This window comes from Myotis lucifugus, unplaced genomic scaffold (genome assembly GCF_000147115.1).
Source record: "Myotis lucifugus unplaced genomic scaffold, Myoluc2.0 scaffold_104, whole genome shotgun sequence".
Classification (NCBI taxonomy): domain Eukaryota; kingdom Metazoa; phylum Chordata; class Mammalia; order Chiroptera; family Vespertilionidae; genus Myotis; species Myotis lucifugus.
In genome coordinates, this window is record NW_005871152.1 from 2339089 (window position 1) to 2360102 (window position 21014).

Below are 21014 nucleotides of genomic sequence, written 5' to 3' on the forward strand. Positions count from 1 at the left end.
CGGGAGGGAGGGGGGGGGGGCTTCCTTCCTTCTCATTCCCTTCTTTTCCCTTCTATATTCTTCTCCAACCTGCTAACACTGACATTCTACTGTGTGCTGCTATAAGAACCACAAACACTAGGACATCACTCAGCCACGGGAGACTGCCTGTGACATGTGGAGGGCCTGTAGCTCCATGAGAGGGAGCTCATAGCAAGAAGTATGAGACCACAGATGGGCAGCAGCCACATGTTAGTGAGGAATCGTGGGAGTTGTGTATGCAAGTTACTCAGGGTCCCCGTTTCTAGGATGGGGATGGGATCATTAGTACATACCTCCTAAGGTTGTGATGAGGCTCCAATGAGCTACTTAAATAGCACTTACCAGGTGCCAGGAGCTGTTCTAAAAGCTTAACAAATCCTAATTCATTTATTCCTCACAACCATCTTAAAAGGTAGGTACTACTATTATTCTCTTTTAATATTTGAGGAAGCTAAGGGTAGGTAATTTTTCCCAATATTACACGACTAATCTGGCAGAGGCCAGCTTTGAATCTAGGTGATCTGGCTCAGAGTTCATACTAAGACTAAGTCAATGGTTCTCAATCTTGGCTGCACATTAGAATCACCTGGGAATCTTTTTAAAATCCTGATTTCTGGGCCTCATCCTCCCGAAATTCTGTTTCTTTGTTATGGGGTGGGGCCACAATATTAGTAACAAAGAAACAGAATTTCCGGAGGATGAGGCTCAGAAATCAGGATTTTTAAGAAGATTCCCAGGTGATTCTAATGTGCAGCCAAGGTTGAGAACCACTGCCCTAAGTTAAAATCCATAAAATAATAATGCATGTGAAGTGCTTAGAACAGGGCCTGCCTAGCTCAGAGGAAGCACCTGGTAGACACTGGCTGCTATTGTTTCAGGTTACACCCACATTTTGTCACTGAGCACCTAGCATGTGCCAAGTGCTCTCCCAGGAGCTAGAAATACAAGGATGAATAAGACCTGGGCACTGTGGTTCTTAACTCCTACAAAACATATATTCTCTTCTCCCTCTAGGAAAATCCAGTTGTGGCTCTCTTCCATGAGTTTATCACAGCTACTACTCACTCCTCTGGTTCTTTAGGTTTGACGATTACACAGAATATCCAGTGCTGTATAATCTAAACAATTGCTAAAAGTAGGAAAAACCTGGGTGTAGTTTTGAATTACCAGCACAGTGCCGGACACACAATAAGTGAAAATAACTATTAGAGAATGAATTCATTAAGGTTAAGGCTCAGATCTCCCATCATTGTATGGGGGTCATAACTTCAATTATTGTTGGTATAAATTCAATAAACACTCACTCAGCATCTAGTAGGACTACTAGCTATTCTGCTTATTTCTGTAGGAAAGACGATGATGTGAAAGATAAATCCTGTCTCCCAGAGAGTTGACTGTGAGGCAACTATGATGTGTAGGAAAGGTGATGTGAATTAATGACCATTTTCCTTATATTTTTCACATACTCCCATACAACCGATTTTACGGGCATGTAAAACCATCACTTTAAAACACTGTTCCTTCTGGTGTCTCCAGTGGATACATTATGATAAAATGTTGATTAAAGCCACCTAAAGTGTAGTTACACTCTTCTTGACCTCATAGATCTAGAAAGAGTAATAAAACTTTGAGTAATATAAGGACTATACTGATTTTCCACTGTTTTGATATGGAAGGAGAGAATACAAGGCACAAATCTCTTCCTGGGCCCTGGGAGACCTGTAGATCATGCACTGCCGTGCAGAAAAGGTAGCAGAGGAGCTGTGCATAAACAGCTATAGCTTCCAGGAAGTGATCGTGGAGAGCATTTCCATTCTCTAGTGATAACACCAACAAGGGCCATCTATTATGTATCTTCACTTTATAACATAGAACTAGTTTTAGTCATTTATTTGTGGTAAAGTTGACATTTTTAATAAAGCCAACCATTATTTATAGCTAGGCAAGTTCATCTCATTTAGAAGGATGTTTTGCAGTACAGCGTGTTGTTTTAATAACTAAATGGGAAAAACAGTTTACTCCATTTTCACTATAGCATATTCATTTTCGAACATTAAAAAAAAACAAACAAACAGGTAAACTACACCACAGGGATGCAAACAGCAAAATTCAAACTGGGACCAACTACAGAACAACCCAGTTAAAAAAAAATTATAAGGAAAAGCCTGGAGAGAGAAGACGGGAGATGAAAGGAGACTTGTAACATCGTCCTCAGGATGAGGCGCCTGAACTTCACTTTCCTTGTCTCCTCTTCTGCTCCTGGGAGCTGGATAACTTAGACTCAGTCAGTTCCTTGCTCTCTGGGTCTTTTTTTTCTATCTGTTAAATGATGGGGTTGGACCATGGGATTGCTAAGGTCACGTCCAACTCTGAAATTCGGAAAGCGTTAGTGATAAGAATAGAATCAGATGAGGGCTGGTAGCATAGCCTGGGGCTGGATCGGGTTTGCCTGCGGGACATGCCTGCTTTCCACGTCAGGGCACCCCACTCTAGCTCTCCGCGTGTGAACCACCTTCCAGGGCTCCGCTCCCAGAGGGTCCACAGCACAGTGTCGGTCCTGGAATCAGACCGCCTGTCACCAGAATGTGACTGCGAGCAGTTATGTGAACTTAATTTTCTAATCTGCGAAATAGAGAGATGTGTGGGGATTAAATGAAATGATGTATGTAGAGCACTTAGAACACCCACAGACACATACAAAAAGAGAGGCTTTAAAAAGAGAGGACCCAGTGGCAAGGCGCGGCTCATAGTTACATCTGTTCAAGTAAACTTTTAAAAGTGCATTACACTTCTGATACAATTTTAAATTTGAGTACTTCCTGGGTACTTGATGATATTGAGGCATTGCTAATATTTTTAAGACTTTCTAGTGCAGGGGTGGGCAACCTTTTTGTGAGTGCGTGCCAAAACCAGCAAAATCTCTGACTCAAAATTCTTCTGCGTGCCAACCCTAATTTTTTGAGAACATGTTACGCCTACTTAATATCTCTTAAGGTGTACATATGTGAAGAACCTTGAAGAAATAATAAAATTCATTTGAGTGACAAAAACACAGTATATGATGATGAAAAATACATTTACTTTTTAATGTATACATGTACACTGATAGTCCGACAGAAAACTTTGTGACTCCGTTTGATATTATCAGTGGGACTTTTGCTGCTGCATCACTGATGACAGAGATTTTACATCAGGTTTATATTTCGTGACCTTCAGAGATATGCACAAGCTACTACTTTCATCCGTCAGGCTACTCTTATTATGAGACTTAATAAATTCATCACTGAGAACAAAGATTCACAAGCGTATGTGGATGAAACCAAAACACTGGTCGGAAGGCAGAGAGAGTTAAGGCAGAGGCATAGAAATTGCTCTTCCCCTCTCTCGTCAATCCATGTCTATGGTCTTTAAGATAACTTATGTAAAATTATTTATTTATCTAAGATGCACCTACACTGAATTTATCTGAAAAATAAAAAAGTCGATATTAAGAAAAAAATTGTAAATGGAAGATTATAAGAGAGGGTTTCGCGTGCCAGCAAAAGTTACAGGCGTGCCATGTTTGGCACACGTGCCAGGGGTTGCCCACCCCTGTTCTAGTGGTATTCTGGCTATGTTTTAAAAAGAGAGTGATAGGGGGATACGCTTGTTCTTTTAAAGAGACATCCTGAAATGTTTACAGACTAAATGAAAGAATATCTACTTTAAAGGGAAGTGCCCTGGGGTGAATTCATATACATCTCCTGTGGACGGCCTCTGCGTGACTCTGCAGCCTGACTTCTGACAGCACGCCTAGTCCCAGCCACTACACGCTCCTTTCGGTTCTGAGTGTGCACTCACCCCTGTGCCTGGGCTGCGTTCTCTGCCTGGGAGCCTTCTCCATCTCTGTCTTCCATCTGGATTCCGTTTATCCTTCAATATCAGTCTGATGTCCCTCCTCTGGGAATCTTGCCCTGACATCCCAGGCTGGGTTCAGTACCCCTCCGCTACGTTCTGCCTCTGCCATAGACTGCTGATATCTATTGTGACACTGTGTTGTAACTGTTAATTTTTCTGTTTCTCCCAAAGGACTGTGATTTCTGAGATCAGTGACTGTGTACTTTATCTCTGAACCCCAAGAATTAGAGCCAGTGAATGATGTATAGAAAGACAGTAAGAGGCTGGACTAGGTAGAAGAGGGGTGAGATTTAAGAGTGAAACAGAAGAGACAGAATTTGCTGCCTGAATGGATTGGGGAGGGTGGGGGCGGGAGGAGTCCAAGGTGATCCTGAGCTGAGACTGAGAATATGAGGCTCCACAGGCTAAGGAAGGAGGTGATATGTTTTCATGGACACATTAAGTTTGAAATTTATCATAACATGATTCTGAAAAACATAGGATTTAATCACAAAAAGTACAGCACAATTTAGTAAAAAAAAAAAAAAAAAAAAAAAAAGTACTGAATTTAAAGCCAGGAGTCCTAGATTGTAGTCCTGGCTCTGTCAGTTAGTAGCTTTGTGACTTTGAGCAAATCACTTACCCTCTCTAAGCCAATTTTTCTCCCTAAAAATTGCTTGCTCCGGATCGTGGGTTCAGTGCTCTTCCACCGCAGCACTCAGGAGTGGCTGCTCAATGGGCATACAATTCAGTTTTACAAGATGAATTAAGTCCCAGAATGTGCTGCACAACAGTGCCTGTAGTTAGCAGTAAGGTGGTGTGCAGGTAAAAATTTAAGAAGATAGATCTCATATTAAGTGTTCTTACCACACACACACACACTAGTTAAATAACTAAGGGACACAAGGAAATTTTTGCAGTTGATGCATATGATTATTACCTTGACTGTGGTGATAGTAGCCTGAGTGTGGGTCCAAACTCACAAAACTGTGCACATCCATCGTGCCGTTTTTTTGTCTACCAATGAGAGCTGGAGGAGCATGTCTGATAATGCTTTCTTCACCTGCCTATCAAACTGGTGTCCGCAGTAGGTGATGATTTATGCACAATAGAATATAGAAGGCAGAAATGAACATTTGAAATTGGAAGGAAAAACGTAAATGAATCATTTATTGTAAGTATCTGTTTTTAACTTAGCATTGATCAGAAAATGGGGGTGGAGGGGGCCTGCCTACGTTTTTAGGTAGGGTAAGAAGACAGAACGCGACCAGTAAAGGCTTTTAGCTGCTTTACAAATGACAGGACTCATTAATGTTCCCTGGACTCTATCTGCTGCAGATAAGGAGCCATCTCTGCCAGGAGGGAGAGCACCACAGCTGTGAGCAGGAGAGAATGCGGAACGAGATCTCTGACCTAACCGAGGAGCTTCATCAGAAGGAGATCACTATAGCAACTATCATGAGGAAAGCTGCCCTTCTGGAGAGACAGCTAAAGATGGAGCTAGAAATCAAGGAAAAAATGTTAGCAAAACAACAGGTATGGGAGCGAGGACAGCCCTGTCCAGGCCACTCTTGCTCAGGGCAGATAGCGGCCCTCATTATTGACTGAGAGAAGCACTGCATCCCTCGGTGTTGTCTCTGAGACGAGCATCACAGAAATGCTCTGTCACATAAAACCTTTGGGAGATGCAAAGTGTCATCAAAAAAGAACCAGGGAGCCCTAACCGGTTTGGCTCAGTAGATAGAGTGTCAGCCTGCGGACTCAAGGGTCCCAGGTTCCATCCTAGTCAAGGGCATGTACCTTGGTTGCGGGCACATCCCCAGTAGGGAGTGTGCAGGAGGCAGCTGATCGATGTTTCTCTCTCATCGATGTTTCTAGCTCTCTATCCCTCTCCCTTCCTCTCTGTAAAAAATTAATAAAATATATTTTTTTAAAATAAAAGTGAATGGGTTAACAACGAGATCAAGGAAGAAATCAAATGAAATGAGAACATGACACCCAAAATCTAGAAGAAGAAAAAAAGAACCAGGGAAATAAGCGACAGAGCAAGATAATTTCATTAAATCTCATCCTAAAATTTTCTGTGGCCCATAGTTTGATCACCTCCCACAGTATGCTCTAGTCCAGGGGTGGGCAAACTTTTTGACTCGAGGGCCACAATGGGTTCTTAAACTGGACCGGAGGGCCTGAACAAAAGCATGGATGGAGTGTTTGTGTGAACTAATATAAATTCAAAGTAAACATCATTACATAAAAGGGTACGGTCTTTTTTTTTTTTTAGTTTTATTCATTTCAAACGGGCGGGATCCGGCCCGCGGGCCGTAGTTTGCCCATGGCTGCTCTAGTCCAAGATTTCTTTCTGAATTTTTTTCTATAGTTTCCTTCCATTAACATTTTTATCTTTCTAAAAGGCCTCTATTTCAGTATTTCCTGGATACTTCTCACCCCCATTTTATATAACTTATTTTAAGGTTTTAAAAAATGGATGTTGAAACACGAAAACTAGTTTATATTTACTAAACATCGACTCAATGTACAGCATGGTTCATGGGGGCAGGGCTGGAGGGGGGGAACAGCAATTATAACATTCTGCTGTTAAAACTCTGCGAGTAACTTCCAAATCCTCCCTCCCTCCTGCCTTCCCTCTCTCCCTCCCTTCTATCCTATTTATTTTGAAATTCCCTTAACCCCTTATTCATCATCAAATTGATAATCTGCTATTCCAAGCATAGGATTTATCTGCCTTTTTTTTTTTTTTACCCCAAGTCTACAGGATTTGAGAGTCCCATTCAATAACTTTCAAGGCATTTAAGGGTCACTTCAGAAATAGCATGACGATTTAAACCTGTGTATTATAAAAAAAAAAAAAAAAGATTCAGCCTCTGCCCAATTATAAGCCTTAAACTGATTAATTTGTACAATATGCAGGAAAAAAGCATGGATGCGATAGTAGCATTGGTTGTACCTGGGATATTTTACACATCATAGCAGTGATCTGGATCATTGAATTATGAATTTTTACTTTAACCATTATATTCTTATAGTTTTTTAGGCTTTGTCAAGGGGAATATATTTTGTAATTTACAGAAGTGTTTTTAAAAGAATTGTTTTATATAGAAATGAATCCTAGATAAATAAAAGGGTAAATATTGTGTTCTAAGTATTGTCAAGTAGGAAGACATCTGAGGAAAACTTAAATTAGGAGACAAAATGAAGTAGCCACCCAAAAAAAAAGGAAAGTTGGCAGAAATATCATAACAAACAAAATTAGCCATGTAAGTCATATTTGCATATTATAAAAATTAATCAGGTGGTGAAGACATTTAATGGACAGTTATTCAAACATGTTTTTAAAATTGTGATTTTCAAGTGGTAATTTGCATACAATAGAAAATAGCCCTGAGGAAAGGAATTTGAGACTTGGAAAAAAACATGTAAATGAATCGTTATTGTAAGTTATCTGTTTTTAGCTTAGCACTGATCAGAAAAGGAGTGTAAAGTGGGGCCTACCAAACACAGGAGAACCAACTGAGAATTCCTGATTTATGATAATCATGCCGAAGAAGTGTTCCCTTCACTCCACTTAGGAAATACTCATATTAACAACGTAAAATTAATTGTAATTGAATCATGAGCTTTCATTATAAAGTTTACATTCACTTTTACCTACTAATCTCCTTTCAGGTCTCAGATATGAAATATAAAGCTGTCAGAACTGAAAACACACATCTAAAAGGAATGATGGGAGATTTAGACCCTGGACGGTACATGGTAATATGATGAAATCATTCAGTAAATTGAACAGAGACGACTTGGTTGGTCAGGGTTTACTCAGATTACTCACTGAGCACTTCCTGCAGGGTGACAAATATCTTGCACACCTATTAAACTTACTTCTATCTTCAGGCTAAAATAGTTAAATGTCTGGTTTCTCCCTCATTCTTTTCTTGGATTGGGCTCAATTCTGATCATTTCCTCAAACTTCCTTGCTTTTTGTCTTGCTATTGCCTCTGAAATCCTACATCCTATATGGCCTGACTCCCCCTTGATGAAGCCGCCCCTGAAATTCCAGTCAGAATGAGTTTCCATCCAAAACCGGTTTGTGTTTTGGTCTGACTTGTTTTGCAGTTTCTCACTTCCCCACTGGACGGTGAATAGGGACCATGTCTTATTAAAGTTTGTGTCACCATCACTTCACAGCATCAGGGGTATAGTAAGTGTTCAGGGAATGTTGGTTGCATAAAAAGGATGAGTAAGTAAATGATTGAGAACTGACCTGATTTTAACCAGTGGCTCCACAGGTTTACACAAGGCAACTTAAATAGTCTCTGTACCTTTCAATTCAACTGTTGACAGCTGAAGGTTGGTTTTTATATGTAAATAGGATAACGCTTATTTATTGAACTAATGAAATATCATTGTTACTTGTTTACCACTAATTTGCTCTAAAGGAAAATTCTGAAACAAAATATTTTTCTACTATTCAGGGAAGGGGGAAGGTAAGAGATGAGTATGGTAATTGCTTAACCTGGCCTGTTTCCTCCGTTGTAAAATGAAGAAGTTGGGTTAGGCATTGCCCACGGTCCCTTCTTAAGTCATGGTGCTGTATTTCTGTAGTAGTAGGTATTTGTTCTCATAATAAATAGTCCATATTCTAGCATCAAAGAGTAGATGCATTCTGGAAGCATTCGCCCCCCTCTTTGGGCCCGGTTATGGGTCCTGTGATTAGAGTACTATAGATGGATAAAAAGTAAAGTGTATGTGGTTTCCCTAGCTGTTACATAAAATCTTCGTGATACCCAGGACTTTTATTTCTAAACACTGGACACACAAGTTAAATAGTATCTTGCCCCCATGAGTGTCGTTTTTTTTCTTTCACAAAATGGTTTGTGTTCTTTTAAAAAATGTCTTCACAGCCCCCACTGAGCCTGCTTCACTCTGACTCCTGTAGGCGTTTAGCTTTGTTTCTTTATTTGTGTTTGGTTTTTTTAAATGAAATAAAGCAAAGAAGAGGTTAATTATTCCTACTTCTATCCCCAGTCCTAGTTTCAACTCCTGAGAGATCCAGGGTAATATTCTGTAGCGTTTTCTTTGCTCATGCACACATATACAGGGGATGAGTCGAGTGTTCTTTTACAGAAATAAATGTATACTATACATTATTCTGCCTTTTGACTATATATCATAAACATCTCTACAAGTCAGTAGAAAAATATCTTTTGATTTTTCCTAATTTCTTAGGAAAAAATACATACTTATTTGTAAAACATAATTTTAATAAAGTGAATCATAATTTATATACTCATGATTTTAGTGCAGCCTTTTTTTTTGCTTCTCCCTTTCTCCTTCCATGTCTCTATGCCACCTCATACTGCATCTACCAGATAACACATGTTAACTATTCAGTAGGTATCATTTTGTACTTTTTCATATATATGAATTCATATATGTGTGTAAATATATATACATACATACATATACTTATTTAGGGTTTTTAACATTTTTTAAAAATTGGATTACATTATACATACTTTTCTGTGTCTTGTTTTTGTTTGCTCAACAATAATATCCTTTGCAAATCCTTACTGGTTTAGATCTGTGTCATTCTGTATAATAGCTTAATAATATCCCATGATGGGAATGTATCAACATTTATTCAACTATTTTTCAGAATTAATTCATTCATAATTAATTCAACTCTGTTTCTGGGTTTTTGCACAAATAAACAATACTGTAAAAACATCCTTATGCATATATCTTGAAATAACTCCATTAAAATGGAATTGCATATTCAAAGGATGTATATGTTTTAATTTTAAAACATTTGTTGCCCAGCTGGCGTGACTCAGTGGTTGAGTGTCAACCTATGAACCAAGAGGTCATGGTTCCATTTCTGGTCAGTGCACATCCTTGGGTTGTGGGCTCAGTCCCTAGTGGGGGGCATGCAGGAGGCAGCCAATCAATGATTCTCTCTCATCATTAATGTTTCTATCTCTCTCTCCCTCTTCCTTCCTCTCTGAAATAAATAAAAATATATTTTTTAAAAAACATTTGTTGTCAAATCATATTTTTACCTTTCTCTTTCACCCTTGCCAGCAGTATATGTTATAGCTCTTTTAAATTTTTGTCAGTCTGATTGGTGTAAAGTGATTTCTCAATAGAACTTTAATTTGCATTTCCCTAACTACAGTGTGCATATTTTTTATATTTGTTTGGCAATGTACTGTAAATTAATTATAGTCTTTGCTCATTTTTCTGTTGGGCTGTCTTTTTCTTGTCAATTTATAGTAGCATTTTTCTAAATGTATTTTTTGTAAGTTTTTTTTACAAATCCTTTTTCCATACAAAAAGTTTTAAACTTTTGTCACACATGTCTATCTTTTTGTTTATAACTTCTGAATTTCCTTCGTTGAATAACAAGGTTCTTCCAATGACTACACAGTATCTACATTTTTCATCTAAGTCTTTAATCCATTTGAATTGTAATTTTGCATGTGACAGAAAACAGAAACCCAATTTAAATTTTTATATCAAAGTGAAGTTCAATTTATCTAGTTTCTCCTGGTAAATTCCTGTTAAATTCCGTTTGGAATTAAGTTTATATATTAATGTTGAAAGAACTGGTATTTTTATGATAGTATATTTTCCCATCCAAGAATATGACATGGCTTTCCATTTTTTCATTTCTTATTTTATGCTCTTCAATAAGATGTTATAGTTTTCTTTGTATAGGTTCTGTGCCTTTATTTTAAATTTATTTCTCAGTATTTTATAAATCTTGTCACTGTTGTAAGTGCAACATTTTTTTTCCACACATAAGAACTTATTGCTAATATAGAAAAAAATAAAAAGTCAAATTATCTGTTAGTTCTAGTAGGCATTTTCCTTGAGATTCTTGTTTTTTAAGATATATACAATTGTATCAACAAAAGTTTTATCTCTTTTCTATTGTTCACATCAATTATTTTTGTCATATTGCAAATTAATATTAAATAATAGTGATTACTGCCCAGACGACATGGCTCAGTGGTTGAGCACTGACCTATGAACCAGGAGGTCATGGTTTGATTCCCAGTCAGGGCACATGCCTGAGTTGCAGGCTCAATCCCCAGTGTGGGGCGTGCAGGAGGCAACCAATCAATGATTCTCATCATTGATATTTCTCTCTCTCTCCCTCTCCCTTCCTCTCTAAAATCAATAAAAATATATATTTTTAAAAATAATAATAATAGTGATTACTGACAAATTAGACTAATTCCTGATTTTAGATGAAATTGTTTTAGTGTTTTCTGTTTAAGATAATATTTGTTCTTGATTTATGGTTCTTATTATATCTTTCTATCCTTAACTTAGAGTTAAGATTTGCTGCTAGTTTTTATTAAATGCTTCTTCAGTATATATGACATCACTAGAGGCCCGGTGCACGAAATTCGTGCATTGGGGGGGGGGTCCCCTTCAGCCCAGCCTGCAGCCTCTCCAATCCGGGATCCCTCGGGGGATGTTGGACTGCCGGTTTAGGCCCGATCCTGGCCTAAACTGGCAGTCAGACATCCCTCTCACAATCTGGGACCGTTGGCTCTTACCTGCTCACCTGCCTGCCTGCCTGATCACCCCTAACTGCCTCCCCTGCCAGCCTGATCACCCATAACTGCCTCTGCCTGCTGGCCTGATCACCCCTAACTGCCCCCTCCGCTGGCCTGGTCGCCCCCAACTGTTCCCCCTGCCGGCCTAGTCACCCCATGCAGCTGTTCAGTCGTTTGATCATCCCTCACTAACTCCTCTGCCGGCCTGGTTGCCTCACGCAGCCTGCTGTTTAGCTGTTTGGTCATCCCTCACTAACCCCCCTGCCAGCTTTGTTGCCCCAGGCAGCCTGCTGGCCGTTACTGTTACTGTGACAATGTCCCGGACAATTTGCATATTCCTCTATTATTAGTATAGATGTGGTTTTTCATTAATTTGTTGATATGTCACAGACTATGGTTGGCAGATATTTCCTAATATTGATCCACCTCTGCATTCCTGGAGTAAACATTGTTGGTCATTGGATTCAGTGGCTAGGGATGCTGTAACAAAGTACCACAAACTGGGTGCTTCAAACTTATTGTACAGTTCTGGAAGCTAGAAATCCAAAGGGGTCCACAGGGCCATGCTCCCTCTGAAACCTGGAGGGAAGGGTTTTGCTGGCCTGGCTATAGCTTCTAGTGATTTGCCAGCAATCGCTGGCAATCCTTGGCTTACAAATGCATCTCTCCAGTCAGCTGTCTTCACATGGCTGTCCTGTTTCCATGTCTTTGTATCTTCCCTCCTAGCATGTCCTTCTCTGTATCCAAATTTTCCTTTTTTATAGAACACCTGTCATATTGGATTAGGGCTTATCCTAATGACATCATTTTCACTTGATTAGCTCTGTAAAGATCCTATTTCCAAATAAGGTCACATTCTGAGGTACGAGGGGTTGACAAAATACAACCCTTAAAAGCTATACTTGAACAATTTTGATGTATTACTGGATTCTATGTGGTAATATTTTATTTAGAAATTAAGATCTGTATGTATAAATGATATTTGTACATAGTTCTCTTTTTTTCTACTTGTTTTAACATTATGTGGGCTTTATAATATAAATTGGGAGCTTTCCATCTTTATGAGTGGACTAAAAGAGTTTAAGTAATATTAGAAATATCAGTTCTTTAAAAGTTAGAAAGAATTTAGCTGTGAAACCATCTGGACATTGAAGTTTCAATGCAGTAAATCTTCAATTATTTTTCCATTCTCTTTTAAGATACTTGGTGTATTCAATTTTCCTTTCTCCTTAGGTTTTTTTTATCTTGGTTTTTTCTTGTTTGAAATTTGTATTTTTCCAGGAAATCTTTATCCATTCCAATTTGTTTCCTTATTATCAAAGGTAATAATATCCTACAATTCTTTTCATCTCTTCTACATTCTGTGTTTATGTTCCTTTCTTATTCCTCAGCTTGTACAATTTAGGTCTCTCCCTCTGTTTTCTTAAATCTGACACACAATGGGATTATTTCTTTTATTAGTATTTTAAAGTAATAGCTTTTAGATTTATAAACCTAGATTAAATTTTAACTCTCCCATGTATTTGTCTCCTACCAGTCTAGGCTCCATTTATTTCTCCTTTCTTTGACTTTCTTTAGCACTCTTAGCTGTAAAATATTTTGAATTATCTTTTTTTTTTAAGAAATTTCTATTTATATGTATTTTTGGCTCTTCAGCCATAGAATTCTTTAGAAATGAAGTGGATTATATTTAATACTTTTTCTTCATAGAGTGTTTGATATAGGTTAGGGCTCAATAAATATTTGTAGATTTATGAATCTCACCTGTAGTCTAAGAAGCATGAATAAATTACCATGGAAACCATTGCTAATATAATTAAAGAGATTAGAAGAGCCTCATTTTATCTCACTTCCTACGTGATCTCAGTCCAAATAGTTGTTGCTATTCCTTGATTAAAAAGCATTTGAGTTCCTACTTGGTGCAACATAATTTAACTCACAATTATACTTTATATCATTCACTATTTTTTCATACATGTTAGTTTAAACTACTCAATTTTTTATTGTATTCTCCATGAATGGAAGGTCTCTTTTTCATATTTAATTACCTCTGTAGCCCTTAGCACATACATATACAATATAAATTTGTTTAAAGATTGGTTAATTGGATATCATAAAATGGAATACCATGGATGTATGGCCCTCAGTGTGATACTTATTAAAATAGTAGTTAGTTGTATATACTTTATGTATGACTATAATTCATAAAAGAAGTTGATTTTATACCGGCTCCCTATTCTTTGTATGTGAAGATTTAGAATCGACTTTGATAACTGAAATAGTCAAGCCACTCCCCAAAGAGAAAAATCTCAAGTGTCTATTAAATTTAAAAAAAAAAGAGTTTAGTAGAATTCTTTGCTCTTTAAGAGTTTACAATCTATTATGTCACTTATTTAGCACTCAGTTTAAAGATGTCATGAAGAAAACTCCTATCTGTTATGTGTTAAATTCATTCCACTGTTATATTATTAGTTAATATCTTCTGAAATAACTGAAATGAACAAGTAAATGCAGAATTAAATCATCGGTGCTGAAATTTTACATCAGGCAAGGAAAAAAATATGTACATCGTCATTTTTATGTCTTTTAAAATATGTGGTATTTGGATAATATTAAAAAAGTTTTTTTTCCTTTCTAGACAAGTGAAGTTACTGATATTAAGGTAAGTTACTTCTAAATAGCTGGAGCTTTGGGAGCTTTCCTGCTCGGCTGACTGTGAAGGTCTCTGCTAATTTACGCTCAGGAAAAGGACTGTAGAAAGGCACTCACGGTGGCAGGAACAGCAGGCCTGCACCGGCACTGCCCAGTGTATGCTGGGGCCGGGCAGCCCCTCTCCTCTGGAGGCTGGGCTGATGGATGGACCACCCGGTCTGCAGGTTTTCCTCAGGCCTCAGTGAGATTCTTGGAATTTGTGCAAAAACTTAACTGCATGGAGAAAAGGGAGGTGTTTAGCTTTATTCGGCTCCAGGGCGGTTAACAAAGAATCAAGTCTATCATGGTAATGTCTGTGATTCCATATTTACTTGACCTGTACTTATAGTTATTCAAGTTTCTCTCTTTTCAAGAAAGTGTCATAAAACCAGATTTAATCAGGACTCAGAATGTAGGGTAATTTTTAAGACTAATTTGCTTTTCACTACCCATAAAATTTTCTAAATACAATAATAGCATAACAAATAAGGACCCTCAGAAGTACCTAAAACAGCCTGAAAAATCAGCATACTAACCATAAAATATGACTAAAGCCAGTTCTGTATAAATTCTTTGTTAGCCTAACTACTATTTTTAAACATACATGAATTTAAAATAAGTGCGCATACAAAATACTATTATTCAGACACCTCGTTAATTCAACTGGCCTAATGAGAGTGTGCAGGCACCAGGGGTTTCGCCATTTCAAGAATAAAGAAATGGATTAAAACTGTAGAATCCTAAATTTTTGAAGAAGAAAAAAGAAATTGAGATAAGGGGCTTATAAAATAAGCCATCAGAAATACAGAGGTAGAATATAAGCAATGCCTATTTTCACATGATAACCATCTAGTGAAGGATATATTCCTGAAATTGCCAGAGAAGTATTTAAGAAAAACATGAAATGAAAGAGGTCAAAAACCATTGTTGTCAAGGAAAATGGAATATGTTTTTATTTATTTTACTTTTTTGTTAATCCTCACCTGAGGATATTTTTCCATTGACTTTTAGAAAGAGTGGAAGAGAGGGGTGAAAGGGAAGGGAAGGAGGGAGAAGGAGAGGCAGGAGGGAAGGGGGGAGGGAGGGAGAAAGAGAGAGAGAGACAAACATCCATGTGAGAGAGAGACATCGATTGGTCGCCCCCCGCACATGCCCCAACTGGGGCTGGGATAGAACCTGCAACCTAGGTATGTGCCCTTGAACAGGAATCGAACCCAAGACCCACGAATTAATGCTGTAACTTCTGACCCATACTGGCCAGGGCAGAATATGCTTTTAAATATAAATCATGTAAGTGCATTAGTTGTGTAGTTCTTCCAGGCCATGCTCACAACACTTGTTTAAATATGGTACATTTAGAAATTGTGGGCTTTTTAATAAATCATTATTATTATCCTTAATTAGCTTAACACTGGGCCAAAAGGAGTCACAGATAAAATCTAATTTAATAAGAAAACGCTTGAAGAAAATTATAATTGAGCAGCAGAGCATGAAGGATTATACATTTTGAATAGTAGCTATCTTTTTAGGAGCAACATTCTAAATCTTTTCCATGACCTCTTCCAACCAGATCTGCTCAGATGAATATTTCCCTTGTGAATTGCAACATAATATAGGACTCTGCCTCCTTTATATTTATCACAAATTTACTCTAATTTTAGAACACACAATCCTTTCTCTCTTAAAGCAGACTCACATGACTCTCTTATCTCCACTGGTGTAGCTCTGTGGAGGCATACTTCAGGCAAGGGCTTAACAATCAGAGAAATATCTCTGATAACCTTCCTTCCCAAAGGGCAAAGGGCACCATAGCCAAAAGCCATGTAAGCATATTCCCTTTCTGTATTGTTTTGGGGAAGTTTGCCCTCTGGAGTGTTTCCTTTCATTTAAAAGTGAGATCTTTATGCATATTTATAAGATGCTCTAATCCAGCAGTTCTCAACCTGTGGGTCGCAACCCCTTTGGGGGTCGAATGACCCTTTCACAGGGGTCGCCTAAAACCATTGGAAAACACATATATAATTACATATTGTTTTTGTGATTAATCACTATGCTTTAATTATGTTCAATTTGTAACAATGAAATTGGGGGTCACCACAACATGAGAAACTGTATTAAAGGGTCGCGGCATTAGGAAGGTTGAGAACCACTGCATCCATTAGGTAGTAAACAGAAAATGTAGTAGGAAGGCTTATCCTTTGAAACCAAAACCAAAACAAGTAGGTAAACATTTCGAATACCTAATATGTACTGATTTTAATACCTAACGTGTCATGCCACGAAATGCACTGAAAGCCTAAATTTAAAAACTTCTAAATGAAAGTTCTAAGCCATACTACTCATCTATAGTCTTACAGGCGTTTAACCATAGGAATTTGGAGCGTCAGAACAGATGTCTCATACACTGTACGTTTTTTATGCTAAAATATTCCAACAGTAGAGAACTCTTGTTTAATCAGCAACTGCACAATTTACAGATATTCGAATCACAGGACCAGAAAGGACAATGTAGAGTCATTTAAAGCATGTTTATGTGAGAATATATAATGTTTTTTAAAACTTTGGGAGAAGAAAGGTTTAGACCCTGGCTAGGAAACTTCTTACAGCATTTAATTCAAACAGCATCAGAAATCTTTTTTTTTTCTTGCTCTAAACCTCTCATGTTGTGATTTAAATATGTTTCCTATTCTCTTCTGAAGACATATTAAAATTGGGTTGCCCCTATCAGTTAGTAACACTTGATCATGTAACTATATTGCTCAACACTGTGTGGTACTGCACAATCTCAACTGTTAGATGAAGGGTGTAGAGTGGTCCAGAATCATACCCCAGTCTGTACGGATTTAGTATATAACCTGTTATATCACCCAACAGTGGGGAATCAATATAGGATTTTCTATAATGACATGCATTACTTTAATCAGAAAAAAAAATTCAAATTGAATCTGTTTCAAATAATAATGGAACATTACTATTAATGTTCAGTATTAATCAACAATTGAAGGCACAGCCTATAAACACAAAACCCTTAAATCTAGCCAACTTGTTCTAGAGACAGAGAATGCAGTGCATGAGTGAGCCTTTTTCTCTATTGGAACATGGGCCGTAGTGTATGTGTTGCTTTTATTGCAATGTGTTCAGCGGCAGCTGTCACTGTGTATCTGTGTCATGAGGAGGTGAGGGTGGGAAATGGCATTTAGGAGGGACACAGAATAGAGCCACATCACTTGACTCAAATGAAAGGGTCTTTCCAAACGCACAGAAAATATGCATCACTTACGAGGAACACTTTCTTCAGTGATGGTTTCTTTTCTTCTTAGAGCATGGAGTGCGTTAACAGGGAACATTCAAGGTACACGTCCATTAACAAACTGGAGTATGAAAATGAAAGGCTCCGGAGTGATCTTGCAAAACTTCATGCCAGTGGAAAACCAGTGTGGGCTAACCACAGCACCTACGAAGAACCGGTGCAGTATGCCTATCAAAACCAAATAAAAATAGAAAAAAATGAATATAGGTATGCTGGCTCCATTATATAAGGGTATGAATGTATGAACATGGCATTGAAATTTATCTTTAAACAATTCAAATTATAACTTTACACACTTCCTCTTCATTTTAAATCTTATTTTATAGTGATAAAACAATAGTGTAGGTACATTGTTTTATATGAAATTCTGTGTTGTCAAAAGCTTCCAAAATATAGCAGTGAAATGGGCAGACTGCTACCGTAAATTAGTTACAAAGCTGAACCTGGCACGCCCCCCCACCCCCAAGGCAGGACTGATTTTCAGTTATGGTGGCCAGTTAACATGGGCACATCTTGCTTTGGGTGGAAGAATCTAGTCTCTAATATAGAGTAAACCCTTTGCAAAGTGCTTCCCTCATCTGTGGACTCATTTTTCCATGGGTCTCATCATGACCCATGTCTATAGTTTGCTCACTGTGAGAGAAAAGCAGGCCCCTAGAGATACTATAAAGGGTCTCCCTAGGTATGTTAGAGCACCCATTAGGTGCAGACATTGTTTCCTAACCTTGTTCGTTGGAAAAAACTTCGAAAGCCTTAGATGAAGGTACCAGGTGTTGTTAGTTAAACAAGAAGACAGGTCCTCTGCCTTGTATTATTTTTTAAAGTTTTCTATTGTTTGGATTGCCCCTTTTTTCTCTTTGTCAAGCGGTACAGAATGTGCGGAAGGTCCTGACAAAAACAAGGCAGTAGGGGACGTAGAAAGCAGCCTAAGAGGTAAAGGGCTCAGCAGGAAATGATTTAATAAGCAGTGTGGACTAGCGTGCTTGCTGCAAAGCCTGCGTCCTGCCATTCTCGTTTGCTGCGAGTTTCATTAAATTTGTTTTAATGCCTTGTCTGATTTCAGTGTTCTCCAGTGACCTGGTTTTTAACAGAAACAGCACTTCAAATGTTCCAAATAAATTATCGCCATGTAACAGGCACTGTGGGGAGAGTTGTTGAGATACAAGGACACTGAACTCACCAGTGGAGAACTATACAGCACATACCCATTACAGTTAGCAAGTGAAACATGAAGTATTCTTTCTCTTCCTCACAGCACAGCTCAGCCAAGTCAGAGTAAAAGCTATATATCTATTTGTTAGACATTAAAAAATCCAAAAATTCATGTTATATTTACATATCAAAAGGGTGATGCAAAAAGGTCTTATTAAACTAGTTGAGAAAGGAAAAGGCTTTTAGGTAAAAATATAGGAAGATAATGTTCCACAAAATGTTAAAGCCTGTACTCTAATTTTTAGCCACTTCCTGCTTTTAACTAAAAAAGATTTGTATGATTCAGTATGAAAATAAACTTCAATGTACTCAGGCAGCTCAGGTTTTGTTGTTGCTTTTCACTCCTGTTAGAAGTGATACGTTTTTCATGCTCATCCACTTAAAACGTGAAGCATTTTATGATATTCCAAAGGAATTTCTTTTCAATAACACAGTAATTTGGCACTTTAAAAACATTTATAAATAAAATGTAATTTAATTGGGTGAGGATGTATTGAATATTTTTTTAATTTTTAAGTTAGAGTTTGAAGCTTAGAATAATTTATAAGCTAATTTGGAGTCATGGGTGGTATCCAGAGCTATTAATATATAACTAGTTTTAATGGCAAGTCAATTTTGTAATAAGTGGAGTTTTATCTCTAAGATATATATATATGCTTACAAGTGAAATTATGTACTGGAAAAATTTTAGTAACCAACAAACATTAGCCATTCAAATAGCTTCAAGTCTAGTTAATAAAAGTTTCTAAAACTAAAAACCCATATAACCAGGTTTGTCATAACCACTCTCACAGGATCCCTTGTCAAGAAACAGTCATTTAGAAGCGAAGCAAGGTGAGAAAATTCTGTGCCATGGTGTTACTCATAAAAGCAAAACATAGCAGGCTGAGCCATTGTGGGCCAGGAAATAATGAGGAGTCCATAGAATAGGGAGCATTGTGTGGAGTGCTAGCAGGTGAGGCGGGAAGCAGGTAATCAGCGTAGCTGTGCAGGGCTCCTGCCCCATGCTGGGCACATTATCCTGTAGCCTGGGGAACACTGATGCAGGGCCAGGATTGGATGAGCAGTCAGACAGCTCTGAAAACTGTGCCACGAGTTGACTCAACTCTCCAACTCTCAAGCGGGTCCAGTTTTCCCCAACAGAGCGATCAGATCCTGCCCTCCTGGCAACCGCAGGCAGAGGCCTTAAAGAGGGCCGGTGGAGACGATAATGGAAATAATTTTTAAGATGGCTATTACATTGATCTACTTAGCATTTTATGCCAGGTGGTTTTATGAAGTATTTGAATAGCTGGATTCTAGAAGAACGTGTCAGTTATAAAGATGATTTAAAGCAAAAGCACTTTACTTCATAATGTAATCTTTCCTTTCAATCTCTGCATTTCATTGATCTTACAATAAAAAGAATGTTCCTATATCAATTTTAGTCATTAACACCATCAAACTGTATCTCTGCATCCAAAGGAAAATGGATAATTGAGATAATTATTTAGATAATTTAGGACAAATAATACTTTCCCAGAAATCTCTGTATAATTGAGATTACAGAGAGAGAGATTTCTTGAATCACTTCTATAATTATCTCACTTTTGCCACTGTGCTTTGAAGTATAAATGGTGGCCTCAGTCCAATGGTGCAGCTGAAGGGTCTATGCAGATGTACTATGCAATTGTTATAATTCTGTTTGACTGTGGGATGTTTCATCTGATTGTGCACATCATAAACCATGTTATTTCAGCTTCATTTGTTGTTTTGTTTCCATGGTAATTATGGTTTGGGAGGATGAATTTTAAAAAAGATGTATTTCAAGATAAGTAAAAATGGGACACATGTTGTGTTTGTTTTTATGGACTAATTTACAGATGCCTCACTTAACTTTTATTGCTGTTTGTTTGCATAGCTTTGAAAATGTTTGCATAATAAGAAACAAGTCTATATAGATGGTCTTTGGATGAGAACAGGGAAAAATGATGTACATTTTTTTTGAACTGTGTGAAATTAAAATAGGAAAGCTTTGAAAAGGGTTCATCAATACCTGTGGAGAGACTGAATTAATAGTAAAAGAAAATAATTTTAAGTTGAGGGGATTTTTATGTTGTCATGGTCTCTGATGATTTTTATTCAATTTAAACCCCATTTTCATGAGTTAACACTCAGAAATATATTTATTTAGTACCAAACAGCCCATACTGTTAAGACCTTTTTGGGTAAAATTTTTGGGTAAATTGGTTTGTTTCTTTGTTTCATTATTCATTTGTTTAGTCAGCATACCAAAATTTAAAACCTCTCTGGTATTTTATTCAGTCTCATTTTCAACCGTA

At 37.6% G+C, this 21014-nt stretch overlaps 1 protein-coding gene across 1 annotated transcript in view; it reads left to right on the plus strand.

Annotated features, from left to right (window-relative positions):
* Positions 1 to 21014, plus strand: part of DEUP1 (deuterosome assembly protein 1) — a 75616-nt gene that overhangs the window by 46073 nt on the left and 8529 nt on the right. The window contains exons 9-11 of the mRNA XM_006092761.3: positions 5236 to 5433; positions 7582 to 7668; positions 17492 to 17688. Coding sequence (XP_006092823.1) covers positions 5236 to 5433; positions 7582 to 7668; positions 17492 to 17688 — 482 coding nt within the window. The remainder of the gene's footprint in view (positions 1 to 5235; positions 5434 to 7581; positions 7669 to 17491; positions 17689 to 21014) is intronic.